This window comes from Pseudomyrmex gracilis, unplaced genomic scaffold (assembly GCF_002006095.1).
Source record: "Pseudomyrmex gracilis isolate BER0280 unplaced genomic scaffold, ASM200609v1 scaffold_228, whole genome shotgun sequence".
Lineage (NCBI taxonomy): Eukaryota > Metazoa > Arthropoda > Insecta > Hymenoptera > Formicidae > Pseudomyrmex > Pseudomyrmex gracilis.
In genome coordinates, this window is record NW_018020812.1 from 101569 (window position 1) to 115862 (window position 14294).

A 14294-nucleotide genomic window follows, 5' to 3' on the forward strand; every position below is an offset into this window, starting at 1 on the left:
TAAAGAACATTATATAACAAAATATTATTTTATATTTATTTTTTTTCTGTACTTTTTTTTATTTTATATTTTTGTTTTGTTATATTAATATTATTTCATGTTACAGTCGAACCTCGATAACTCGAATCTCGAGGGAAAAGCTAAAATCTTTGAGTTATAGAGGTTTCGACTTATCGAAGGAGCGGAGCTTCCCGCGGAGTGGAAGCAACTGAACAAAATTTTCGTCTTATAGAGGTTTTCGAGGTTATCGAGGTTTGACTGTATAGTTTTTGATTCTAGGTAAATTTATGTATATTAACACTTTGTTTTTAGGCACACAAATTAATTGTAAAGAGATATCACCACCTGCGCAACAAACATCACAACACAACAACGTAACAGGCGGAAGCGGCACCGTAGTACAACAACAAACTCATATATCTTCCGGGGTGTCTACGCATCAGCAGAACAACAATAACAAGGGTGAAAGTGGTTTAGGTATACGACGAGGTAAAAGTAACAGCGAAAGTAAGACCCAAGCAGCACGAAACAAGCATAAAAATAATCAAAACAAAGAAAAACACGGAACTCGCACGACGTCGCGATCTGAATCGAGTTCAATTAACACGCAAAATAATTCGCAGTCGCAAATTATCGGACAAAAAGACCTTAGAAACTTTTCCGCTGATACAAATGGTGAAATGTTGCAAAAATTGAGTAACAAGTGTAAAACGGAACCTCAGCAGCAACAGTCGCAGCAACCACAGTCGCAACAAGGTAGCAAAACATCAAAATTAGTTCAATCACAGTCACACGAAATTAAAGTAAATGGTGCGTTGCAAAATGGGGAACGTCGGCATTCGGACAGTGAAACAGATCAACAGCGTGAAAATAGCACTCCAGCAAGTACAATTTCAAGTACGGAAGACTCGAATGTAAATCATCAAGCTGAACACTTGGCTGAATCGAGTGAAGATAGCAGCAGCGTTGCTGTTCTTTTGGGTGAGTTCCTTGTAATCATTGTTATCGCGATTATTTCGTTGTATATTGATTTCTTTTAAACAATATTGTATGAAATGTAATGACCTCCAAACAAGATAGAACAAACGTGATAAAACTATACTTGAAAATTTAGAGATGGACAAAATGTAGTTTTTTATTCCTTCGTTCGTTCTTGTATGTTAATCAGTACTATAATAATTTCGCAAGTAAATGGAAGTAAAATAAGTGACATTTACGGCAACATTTTAGAAACTTTGTTACTACCGAGACAGATCTGGGGTACGTTCCAAAATCTTACCTTGGTAACCGAAAACTATAGTACACGTGACGTAAAATATAGCATTTTAGTAACCAAGATAGGATTTTGGAACGTACCCCTGCAAGTCTATTCTGGCTCTATTTGGTTATTATTGGTTACGTTCGGAAAACTCAACGGTTGAGAGATCATCACTTATGATAGGACTGTTCTTCAAAATCTGCTGCGATTTCAAAAGTATGATCCAGTCAGAAGTGATTATCTCTCAACCGTTGTGCAACTGTTGAGTTGTCTGAACGCACCTATTGGCAATACTGAAAATTTGTAGATTCACGTTAAGCCCCTTGCACAATGGACGGAATAGCGATAGCGATAGAAATAATACCAGTTGTAAAGAGTTTATATTTATAAATAACGGTAGGAACAGCGAAATCTAACATACAAAAATACATGTATCAATGCAGATTAAAAAATCAGAATAAGCAATAGCAATAAAATTTCCGACGAGTTGGAATTCTGTCTAAAATTGTGTTATTTCTATCGCTATCACTATTCCTTCCATTGTGCAAAGAGCTTTAGGGTTAAGTTTTACGTATGCTATAATTTTTGTAGTACTGCCAGTAATAATCAAACAGAGTTTCTGTAACTTGATGACGCACGCGTTACTGGCATAATGCGTGCGTTATAAATCTTTGATTGAACGCAGACAAAACGTCTAACAAAATACATAGTTACGCTATCATATTGTTAACGACAATGACAAAATTGTCATTATAAGTTACAAATTAAAAAAGTTCAGTAGCTTTGTATATCGTGGTTAATTTCTCTTCACTCTGGGGTACATTCCAAAATCCTATCTTGGTAACTAAAAACTATAGTACACGTGACGTAAAATATAGCATTTTAGTAATCAAAGTAGGATTTTAGAACGTTTACCCCTGCCTGCGCAAAGATAGGACTCGTTTGCGTTATTGATGTATAACGACTTTCTATAATATATGACAATATAATTTATATAGACAGAGACGTTAATATTTTTTTACATGAAACTGTTTTTACATACTTATTTTTTGTTATTAAAATATTACTAAGACATTTATTGGTGCAACTTCATGTGTAAAGGCATGAACATCCTGCCTATATGAATCTAGTCTTACTTGCGAAAACGAGCGAGAATAAGAATAATACTGTCTGTCTCTAAAATTAGTTGAATCGATTTGTAATAACACATAAACTGTTAACATTTATTAATTATGAAAACATCAAATATCAAATTATTCACTACCTTAACGATATGAGTTTTCATTATTAAACATTTTAATATACCAGAAGATTATTTTTGTTAACTAATTCATACAGATAAATTTCCATCTATAATAGTTTTGATATAGACAGTTATATGTGGAAATCGAATTTATAATACAAATCGCGTTATGTACTCTCTGTACTGTATATATGCATATGTTTATGCAGTTTCATATGTGTAATATACATAGTATGTATACATATATTTTTCTTAAATATGTTCACATCATGTGATATTACACTTTACTCATAGAAGACTATATTTTTGATGTTAAAAAATGTTGTAATTATTATAAAATTTATAACTTACGCTGTTCTATATTTTTTCTCAGTTATTCGAAGATCATTAGAAAATTGCTATTAAAGATAATATGTTATTAGAAATCAGAAAGAATCACATAACAATCAATGTATCGATATTTTTTAATTAATTATAAAATGGCACACAATTAATCATGTTTAAATTGAACTGAATTATAATTATATAAAATTAATGTTAATTATGTTTATAATTAATATTATAAATAATTCAAAAGCATAATTATTATTTATGTTGAATAATATGTATATCGTGCAGGTTGAGTGTGTGCCAATGATGAAGAATAATTCAAAACAATGTACCAAGTATCTGACTATATTCAAAAACTGTAGTATAATAATGAACAGTTATCAATATATATGCCAAAATAAAGAGAATTCTTAAAACCAAAACAATAGTAACCGTTTTTGTGTTTTTGTGTACACTTAACTTTATACCTTACGAATTATGATGAAAGAAGTGCTGGCATGGACTATTTATCTCATAAATGATTCTGAATATTTTTTGTTTTCTCAAATTATTTAAGTTTATTTCGTATATCTTGTGATATTTCAGATACACTATATCTTTATAGCAGAATTTTATTGCTTGTGGATTAATATAAATATAAAATTTTGTTTGTCATACTTGTGACAAAATAACAGTCTGTAGTAGCTGTTTATTCTGGCATTATAAAAGTGTAGAAACAAAATTTTGATCCACGTCGTGTAGTGTAGAGATTTTTGCATATCATGTTTAGGTTCATCTCCAGCTAGCACAAATTCATCACAAGGTGCCAATCAACCACCACCACCAGGACTACACAACGGATCTCAGTTGCCACTCAATCATCGGTCACTCTTTCAGGCAGACAATAACAGTTTCTTCAGTTCAAATACTTTTCAGAAAATACCAACCACCACTTCAATGCCACCTAATTCCCTCGCAGGCATGTAACAAGTTCTACGATTGTTCTGCACAGTATTTTACTATCCTTATTATTATCATCATTATTACTACATTATTGTATTCGATGGTTTACGAAAACTTAAATAGGATGATGTTTTATCTTAAAAAAAAAAATTTACAAAATTTAAGATTATCCTATGTGTATAGTTTAAATTTCTCTACACAATATCACATTTATTAAAAGAAGTCTCGAATTCTTTTCGATGTACAGCAAACGCAAATCTGGATTGGACGAGCACGGGAGTGGCTTCGATTCCCGACTCTTTACCGTCGGTTCAGACTAGCGAAGATTGGCAAGCAGCTTTCGGGTTTCAGCCTGAATCGTCTCGAACGAATCACGTTATATCAAAACCTAGTCCAACTGATTCACCGAGAGTAACATTTAATTCCGAAGGTTTTGTAGACGAAGAAGTTTACATAAATGCACCAAGTACCACCACACTTGCGGAATTATCGTCTAGTACTATCACATCTAATTTTCTTGCAAATTCACCCGCATCTAAGTTTATGGCAGATTTTCAACAAAATTCATTACAACAAAGGCTTAATATGCAGGTAAATAGCATAATTAATATAAAATTTTAACTAATTACACATTTGTGTCGAAAAATATAAGAAAACACAAACTATGTATGCAAAATTATTTATAGCAAAAAGAACATGATTGTATTAATATAATTATAATATAATATAATATGATATATATAATATATATCATATATTTATATGATATATATTATATATCATATTAATTCTAAGGCACAACAAAATCAAGAAAATCGTGAATATATAAAACAAAATGGCCATGCTACGCTGGACGAAGTACGGAATCATCGTGATGCAAGCTCGGATGTGAAAGCAGATGACGATTTAGGATTTGATCCTTTTCACGAAACGCAGAAAGCATTAGCCGAATTAATGGAAAATGAATTGCAAATACAACAACAAAGGATATTTCAGCAACAACAACAACAACAGCAAAGAGAACGAGAAGAGCAAAATAGGGTACAGCATCAACAAACTCTTGCGAGTCTTAGTCAGCAGCACTATCCACAAGTAAATAACTTAATTTTCTTATAAAATTTCACGTACATTTTCTTATAAAGTTGCACATTTATAACGAGTTTTATTTTTTCATTATTTTTAATAAATTAAATAAAATTTAACAGAATTTATTGTAGTGATGACTTGTATAAGTTACTTTTTTGCATAAAAGTTATTTAATTCAGTAAAATATTTACGAAGACAAATGATTTTCTAGGTTGCGCACATCGCACATCTGCAGCAACAAGCTCAGCACTTACAAAATCTACAAGTGCTTCAGTCGCATTCCCTGCTATCTCGTCTTCCACAGAATCTGTTACAAAGTGGCGCGCAGAGCCCTGCTCAGGCTACTGTGACGGCTACCAGTTTAGGACAACGTAGTCGTCTTCCACCACCTGGTTTCCCTGGTTCTACACCAAATCACATGAATTCATTCGGTCTCGGTATACCACGACCAGCACCAACGAATAGCGCTCTCTCCGGTTAGTGTTTGTCCAATTTTTCCAAGCATCAGGAATCATAATGCACAGTGCGTGAAGTTTACGTATACGATCTATCGTAGTCATAGACGAAGATATATATTGTTGACTGATTTTCATGGTCTTTGTAAAATCCGCACAAAAATGGTTCAGTCTAATTACTATTATAGTGTTTTGGAAAGCTTTTGAATTAAGCTATAAGAATCTGTAATAAAACATAGGGAGGTCTATTAAAAAAAAAATCGATGTGACCTTGAGCTGACCTTAGCGGCATCATCCAAGATCATACTGATACAATCAGTAAATAGATCCTTCTAAACCCTACAACATTTTTTGTCTGAAATACTTTTCTGTAAAACTCATATTTTCTGAGATATTCAGGGATCCCGACCTTTTTGGGACACTCTGTATATATATACATATATATTTAGGTATTCATAATAATGTATTCGTACATTAAGATCGATGTATTGTCTCCTATTCGTGATTTATTTGTCCAGTGTTATGTTTACAGGAGCACAACCTCCTCAACAGGGCGCGTATCTTCCCAATGGAAGTCCGCTTCTTAACACACAAAGTAATAATTTTTTAAAATCTTTTAATCGTGTAAACATCCCAAGGATATATGAATATGTTCGAAGTTTAATATTTTTCATTAATTGTTTTGAATAGCTATTGGCAAGTGCGCAGGCGACACGGTCTATACCTTGAAGGATTGGTGTGAAATTAATAATCAGCAACAACAACAGCAATTCCATCATCAGACACTACATCAAAAAGGATGGAACAATTTTGGAGCTATTACAGATTGGACTTCAATTGATCCAGCCATAGTTACCTCGTCTAGGCCTCTTCCATTCCAAACTACAAGCACATGGCAATTTCCTCATATTCATCCTCATACTGTGACTCATAATGCACAACAGGTATGGTGCTTTTCTTTTGTATGTATTTTATTTTTGATGATTCAAGCTTAGTATCTGTCGTAAAACTAAGATTATGCAAATATCAGCGAGATATTATTATTCTTTACTAACGAATCGTATTCTTAACGAAGGAACAGAACGCACCTGCTCAACATTGGGCGATGCAACCGCCTCCTGGCTTCGCTGCTGCACCCACTACCACCGGGCAATTAAGTAATTCACAGCCGAGCACAACCGCACAGCCGCACACTAAACTCATCTCTACAGGATCCGAAATCGAGAGTAAGTTGATCGCGATCAAGCTCCGTGTAAACTGAGCAATATCTTACAATGCGCGGTATCAAAATATATAGGGCGTCTATATTGCAGACCTATAAGTTTTATGCGAGATGAACGAGTCAAGGCATCGTAATGTTTCCGGAGATGGCAGATCACATACAAATCCAGCAAATGAAAAAAAAAAAAAAAAGAAAAAAGAAAAAAACAAAAAACAAAAAGAAAGAAACTTGTTGACAGTCGATAACGTATGTTTTCCTATAACACTTCTATATTTCAATTTTATTAAAAAAAACTTCATTTATTTGTGCAAGTTTACTCAAATAAAATATCGGAACAATGAGTTCGTGTACTCCTCGCGATGTAAGCCAAGGTCATAGAATATAAATTGTCTTCACGATATTATTACGATATTATCACTTATACGTTATAGTAAAGTTTATCATATTTAAAAAGTCTGGCTTTATAGTCGGACGCAAAATTTATGTAGGGCGGATCTATTAAACAACAGAAAAATGAAGAAAATACTTAAAATAATAAGACGTGCTCGTGTTTGTGACTGCATTTTTCCTTTTCTTAACATTCTCAATTTCAAAACTACTAGTTACTTCAAGAAACACATTATTAAAACTAAAAGACGACACACGCTGGAGATACATCCTAGTTTCAAGATGGAGATTAAAATATTTTGAAAAAAGAATTTGTATATATACATGAAAAAAGTAAATGCTACACATGTTCGCATTAATTATTTAATTAATTATTTAAGGTAGAGCATCCGCTATGGTTAAATAGATTAAAAACCATTGGTTATAATATAATCTTCGATCATGTCAAAAAACAATTACATACTACATGAATATTTATTTCTTGTTAGAGTATGTTTTACCATGCGTTTATACATACATACATTTTGCTGTTTTGCTAATATTGACTTTATTGATGTCATGTTAAAAAGAAGTAATTTTGCTTTCTGCAAAAAGAGAACTAGGATTTATCGTTAGTTTTTATAAGTCTTTCATCGCTGCTTTTTGTGCACGTGTTACGACTATTATCATCGTTACTATTATCAGTAAACACACACACACACAAGAAAGATTACTTGGCAAATAATTTTTCTTATTGATAAAACCGTGAAACTGATGACGTACTTGTCATATATTGAAAATTTTGTGTAACGACAGGCTCGTTATTAAGAAAAAAACAAATTGTCTTAAAAATTTGTTAACTCAATTTGTCAATCAGTTTTTAATGAATATCTTAATTTATAGTCTTATTGTGAATCGAAAAGATTGAATATACTGGTCTTGACATTAAACAACCTTATTCTGTACTAACCGAAAGAGAATAGTGACATTTCTAATCTATACGAAAGGACAAGGCAATCGATATATGATTATCAATGTTGATAATTAAGGAAAACTACGGATGGCTGTTCGAAGAAAGAACTTAACGACGCGACGATAAATTTTACGTGCGAGGTGATAGAAAACAAGAAAAGTAAAGAAATAATTAACACTATGTACGGTAAAAAAAAAAAAAAAAAAACAATGCGAGTAATGTCTGAACGATGTACCACGATGTACATAATGACGAGAATAATGTTAAATGAAAGTTATTCCCGCGGCAGATTGAAACACAGCTCTGCTGTTTTAGAGGCGAATAACGAAAGAACGTCACATATGCAAAAGAACGCGAACGAGATATAAAAAATGAAACTATAATTATTATAAAATTTAATTCATTAAGGTAATCGAAAAATATACGATAATGCGCAATGAAATTTCTAGCCCTGATTTTGTCTTTTCTTATATTCCTTATCAATTTTCATAAGGTAATTAGATTACCTTTTCATGGAGATTTCAACTATATATATATATATATACATTATATATATACAGGGTATCTCAGAATTGGTGTGACATCTCTCGTAGGCAGGTAGAAGGAGTAAAACTGAGTCGAAAACTCCTGAACCATTTTTTTCTATTATTTATAATAAATTGTTGAGTAAATCAGACCAATCAGCGCCGACCTTTAGCCAGGCGCACGTCAGTGAGCCGCTGGTGTGTGTGAGCGCTCCGCGCGATTCACTGACGTGCACCTGACTAAAGATCGGCGCTGATTGGCCTGATTTACTCTCAATAATTACTCTTTTATTATAAATAATTATAAATTTATTATAAATAATAGAAAAAAATGTGGTTCAGGACTTTTTGACTCAGTTTTACTCCTGCCTAAGAGAGATTGTACGGCAATTCTGGGACACCCTGTATATATATATGTATACAGGGTGTTTGATAAGTACCGTCTCACCTCTCGTAATTAGATAGAAGGGGTTATTCTAAGACGAAAAGTCAATTGTCTCATTCTATCTTTGTTTTACATCTAACGAACGATAAAGATAGAATGATTCAATAGCGCGGATAGCGCGCTGTCCGAACGCAGCCTATGTAAGGTACACATGTTATTCTATTAGCTCCTTCCATTTTGTCGCTACGGCACGTACGCACGAAAGACTGAGCTGTCCTTACTCTGGATGTGCACGCTGATTAGCGGATCTTTATTCATTAATATTTCGTTAATTATTGCGAATTTTCCAAAGTGGTATAGGACTTTTTGTCTTAGAATAACCCTTTCTATCTACCTACGAGCGATGAGACGGTACTTATCAAACATCCTTAATAGTTTTTTACGGTTGGACGCCATTTGCAAAACTATGCATAGAGCTTATACTCATGGAGAGGCCTTGCCTATATGCTAACCATAGAGAGGGCTCCGCCGGGAGGATCGACAAAGAGAAATATAATTTCGATATATTTTGTCTCAACTGTGGCTCCCCCACTCCGTGTTCTCTGTTATTCTCTTCTATAAGAAGTGGCCACAGTTGAAACAGAAAAATATATCTCTCTTTGTCGATCCTCCTTGCGGTCGCAGGGCCTCTCCATGAGTATAAGCTCTATGGCATGTACACAACTAAACATGTACACGTTTAGTATATGTAACCTATCTTGTTACATATAGGATTGCAGCGTAGTTATGCATACATTTATAAAAAGAAGTTTATTTACACCTAGGACTTCTTCTTCTGGAAACCCCTCCTTTGGTCTCACATTCTCAAAACCAACATGCCATAGCTGCGGATTTCCTCCCAAGTCCTAATGAACCGTCACAATCGGCACTACTATTGTATATGTCATGAGAAGTTCGATCTCCTTCATCTTACTTCATGGGTCAGGTTATGTTTCAAATTGCAAATGGCGTCCAACCGTAGAAAACACTATTTCCTTGAGCGGATTCCCTCCCAATAAACCGTAAGAGCCATTGCACGGGAAAAAAAAAAAATTTTAGCCGTGACCGTAAGATAGTAAGCAATTCAACCAATTACAGACCAGTATTACCTTACATTAGTTGGAATGCTGGCCAGCGATTGGTCACTTTGCTTACGAGCGATTACGTCTAAACTTTTGCTATGTGCAATGGCCTTAAAAATCGGGACTACTTTTGTATCACGTAGTTTGATCTCTTTATTCTTACTTCGTGGTCGTGTCGATAATGTAACTACTCTTACTTTCTATTTTCTTCTCAGAACGTAAAACCAGAGAGAGAGAATACCTGGCCGGTGCCTAAACAGTTAAAGGGGCATGGAGCCATAAGTGCAAAGAAGAAAAAAGAAAGAGAGAGAGAATAATTTTTGAATAAATCAAGCCAATCAGCGCCGACCCTTAGTCAGGCGCACGTTAGTGAGGCGCGCGAAGCGCTCACACACATTATGGCTAGTCTACAATGGGAGTAGGCAGTATAGAGTAAGAAGTAAAGTTCTTGGAGTTCTTTTATTTTTGTCTATCAAAGTAATTATTTCGCGTTTTTTAATACACGTCATTTCATTGGCTAACAGCAAGGCAGTAGGCAGTGCGAAGTGGGAATTGCTCATTTCGTAATTCCCGTTGTTTCTTTACCGAAAAATAGTTTAATTTCTACTTCTACAGCCTTACTACCTTCATTGTAGACTAGCCATTAGATGCGTGATTTACTGACATGCGCCAAGTTAAAGGTCGGCGCTGATTGGCTTGATTTATTCAATAATTATTTCTTTATTATATATAATAAAAAAATGGTTTAGAACTTTTTGACTCAGTTTTACTCTTTCTACTTGCCTACGAGAGATTTTACACTAATTGTCGGACACCTTATAGTCAAAGGTTCAAATTTGAAAGAGTTAGCAAGAAATCAATTTTACACGATAATTACCTTAAAAGAACCTATACAGATATCTTGCGTAACAACTAATCACAATCGATTATTCTTCTGTTATTTGTTTGTGATTGGTCAATTTCTTGCTTCTGACTTCTGATTTATTACTAATATCTCATTGTAGAAGGCCCTACAAAATTTATAATTTGTTTGGAGCTACTTTTATACATTTCTTGTTAAATTTTTGTTTTGTATATGAACACAATAATGATAAGCGCCGTTTAGCGAGAAATTGCTCTGCAACAGGTAAAATTCACATAAATAAACTTGCAATAAATTTACTTATTGTTCATTATAAGATTTAATTTTTATTATAACAGTAACATGATCAAAACTGTCATATATGATGACAACGATTATTTTTAATATCAAANAAAACTTAAAATATTCTTATTTATTGGTTACAACCGTGTTTTACACAGTAAGGAAATTGTTTATCAGTACNGATAGAATATTCTCCATTCTTAACATCGTCTTTTTCCAATATTGTGCTATTGACAAAAATGCAGTTGGTTGTCTCAGAATGAGGGCATTTTGTAAGTCTACAAAAATAAAAATTATGAAAAATAAAAGAAAGAGAGAGAGAGAGAGAGAGAGAGAGAGAGAGAGAGAGAGAGAAAGAGAGAAAGATTTATAATTAGGTAATCTTGAACGGTATACATATTTACTATTTCTACTTCATGAAAATAATGAAAACAATATGCAAAGTGTGATAAAATTTTTATCTTATAAACAGACGTAAAAAGTTTTCATTTTTATCAGTCTCAAATGATGTGAAGACACAAACTTACAGAGAAAGTGCAGAATGCTGTTTAGGAACAGCAACGTATCCACAATTATACTGTAACATATAAGTCATATAGTCAATGGACCTGGTATGTGAGCAAGAGATGTCTAAACCTGAAAAATATGCATTCATTATAGTTACAATTTTTGTGGCTAGTCGTTTTAACACTTAACAACTTTCTCTGAATACATTACTTAAANGTAATAAATCTTACCGCATCCTGGTTGGCTAATTACGTTATTGAAATACAAATCGTCATGGCCTATGGAGTATTGTATTCCAAGGGGTGATGTGTGCAAAACAGTTAATTGTTCGGCGTCTGATTTGCAAAGTCTCTGCTTGCATGAGTTTGTGGAGAACCCTGGAGCTGCGGGATCAGCACCGAAAATGTGCGAAACTTTTATGTCAAGTGTTGCAGTTATATTTTTTGCAGCAAAACCGCTTACGTGTGCCCCGAGACTATGACCGAAAAACGTAATATNCTTTACTGGCATCTTACACTTTTTGACTAGCTTTATAACGTAACTGAAAGAAAAATAAGTATTTATACAAATATGTAAACAAAGGCATCATATATTTTTTGTAATACATTTTTTNCATAATACAAACTACAATTTTTATCAAGTATTGTGCTAATTGTAAGTATCTTTTTCAAGAGATGTCACATTATTAATATTAACTAATATTAAAACTTTATTTATGCTATATATTACATATATAAAATTTTATAATATTAGGTAATATTAATATATATATATATATACAGCGCGAAGTGCGCTGGGCTGTCCTACGCGCGTAAGACAGCCCTATGCACACTTATTCGTGGATCTTTGTTAATTACGATCTCGGTAACTATTGCGAATCTAGCAAAATGATATAGGACTTATTGACTCAGTTTTACTTNTTCTACCTGTCTACAAGAGATGTTATACTAATTTTGGGACATCCTNTATATAATTTTGAATATCTAAAGCATACCGTGCCATTAATTCGCCTACTTCACGGGTGTTCTTCACTGCGCTGGGATATTCTGCAAATTTCAAAATAGGAATCCCATGCGTACATGCTGCATCTGACCAGTCTAGTGCAAATACCGTAAAATTTCTCTACAAAAAAATAGTTATTTTATTAAATTTACGCTTATATTTTCATATTAGTTTTCAAGTTTATAATGTAATATGTTATTAACAAGAGAAACTTTTGTTTCTTACAGATATGTTACATCTAAGAGGTTGCCCTTAGTTTATTTTAGATAAATAATTATATGTGTAATATCTACCTTTAAAAACTGCTGAATCAAGTTATAATTATTGGTGTTATTTGGAGAACTGGTAAAACCATGAACAACAAAGAACACCGGATTTGAAGTGTCAATATTGCAAACATCTTCTATTTCGATATGCTTACCATAAGGGCATTTGCTGAACAAAATACGAACATAATTAGTANAAGGAATGAATTAAGCATAAACTAAACACTTCCATTTTACCTGTTGTATAAAACCATCCCTACGGATGTAACACCGAAGATACAATCATTCTTCAACTTTTCCAAAGAAGTCGTTACACTTATAAGATTTAATAACGCATATCCTATTAGGACAAATACTAACTTTGTGTAGCCAATTCTCTTCATTACGGTATGAAAAAAAAACTATCATAGCTGATAAACTGGTAAAAGTTTCACGAATACTGTGTTTTCGTCGTTAGATGCTTTTATACTTAAAGTTTTCGAAAATATTGATATTTTTAACATCACTGATAGCTGTGTAAACTACGGAAACTTGTGTAATATCGATAGAAAACATAATAGTCAGTGACATTATTAAGTCATCGTACAATAATTTTTTTCTTTATAACTCGATATTTGTGACATGTGCTAGACATTGAAAAATGATAAAGTGCAGCATACATAGATATTACTTCAACATAAATAATCGGTTTTTGAAATTATTACGTACTTGTCGACGCATTATACTTGCACGTGTCAAACATTTATTTTATGAGTTATCTAACGCAAATTATCTATACAGAACATAACTTCCATTAATCATTATTAAATATTGCATAGACTTGTTTGACATTTAATGAAATTCTTGGTTTTTGTTTGAGTTAGATTTAAATTTTACTTACTAAATTTTTAATCTAAATTTTAAATCTAAATTTTTAATTGAATTGCCTCGCACTGCTACCTACTTGTAATAAATTGCTAGAAATTCAAGACTTGACCCGAGGTACTTTATAAAATAGATAGACGTACAGTTGAGTAAATGTGTAAATATTTCGTATTAGATACTGTCGCGTTTTCGACAAAAACTTGACAAAATTCTAAATAAATTTGCTCTTAAATCTGAATTCAGATTTACAGTTTAGTGCCAATCTATATATACATTAGACGGATCTGCTTAGATTTTATGTCAATTTGTCANCTAANTTTTGAAAGCCAATGTTTGTTTTTTCTATCTACAATTTCAATAACGGAAAAAACAAATTCTGTATCCAATCTCTGTAGCGTTTCAATACAATTTGTCGCGAGCATTTCTGCGAAATCTGTTCTCGACTTGGCTAGAGCCCCGATAGGAAAACATTAATGAAATTATGTGACAAAATCTTGCATGAAAATTGTGATTTGCAATTAGGTAGATATATTTTGAAAAGTAGATCTAAACATATTGATCTTTTATAAAATATTTGTAACTGTTTGCGAAAGTAATTTCCAAATA

General features: G+C 32.9%; 2 protein-coding genes across 8 annotated transcripts in view; one reads left to right on the top strand and one right to left on the bottom strand.

The window, feature by feature from the left end:
* Positions 1–8247, top strand: part of LOC109858846 (CCR4-NOT transcription complex subunit 4) — a 12500-nt gene extending 4253 nt beyond the window's left edge. For 5 of the 7 annotated variants that reach the window (XM_020436504.1, XM_020436506.1, XM_020436505.1 and 2 more), the window contains exons 8-16: positions 313–981; positions 3601–3789; positions 4021–4364; positions 4569–4865; positions 5071–5335; positions 5847–5909; positions 6005–6258; positions 6390–6540; positions 6628–8247. In XM_020436504.1, the coding sequence (XP_020292093.1) occupies positions 313–981; positions 3601–3789; positions 4021–4364; positions 4569–4865; positions 5071–5335; positions 5847–5909; positions 6005–6258; positions 6390–6540; positions 6628–6635 (2240 nt within the window). In that variant the 3' untranslated portion in view covers positions 6636–8247. Of the gene's footprint in view, positions 1–312; positions 982–3600; positions 3790–4020; positions 4365–4568; positions 4866–5070; positions 5336–5832; positions 5910–6004; positions 6259–6389; positions 6541–6627 lie in introns of those variants that run through there. The other 2 variants (XM_020436508.1, XM_020436509.1) reach the window with 2 other exon arrangements.
* A 2810-nt stretch (positions 8248–11057) lies between these two features.
* On the bottom strand, positions 11058–13273 carry LOC109858868 (phospholipase A1-like). The gene is made up of 6 exons (XM_020436543.1): positions 13062–13273; positions 12852–12993; positions 12551–12678; positions 11787–12097; positions 11577–11685; positions 11058–11327 (listed from the first exon to the last, which is right to left on the bottom strand). The coding sequence occupies exons 1-6, from the start codon at positions 13205–13207 to the stop codon at positions 11180–11182; spliced, it is 984 nt and encodes a 327-aa protein (XP_020292132.1). The 5' UTR covers positions 13208–13273; the 3' UTR covers positions 11058–11179.
* Positions 13274–14294: the final 1021 nt, after the last annotated feature.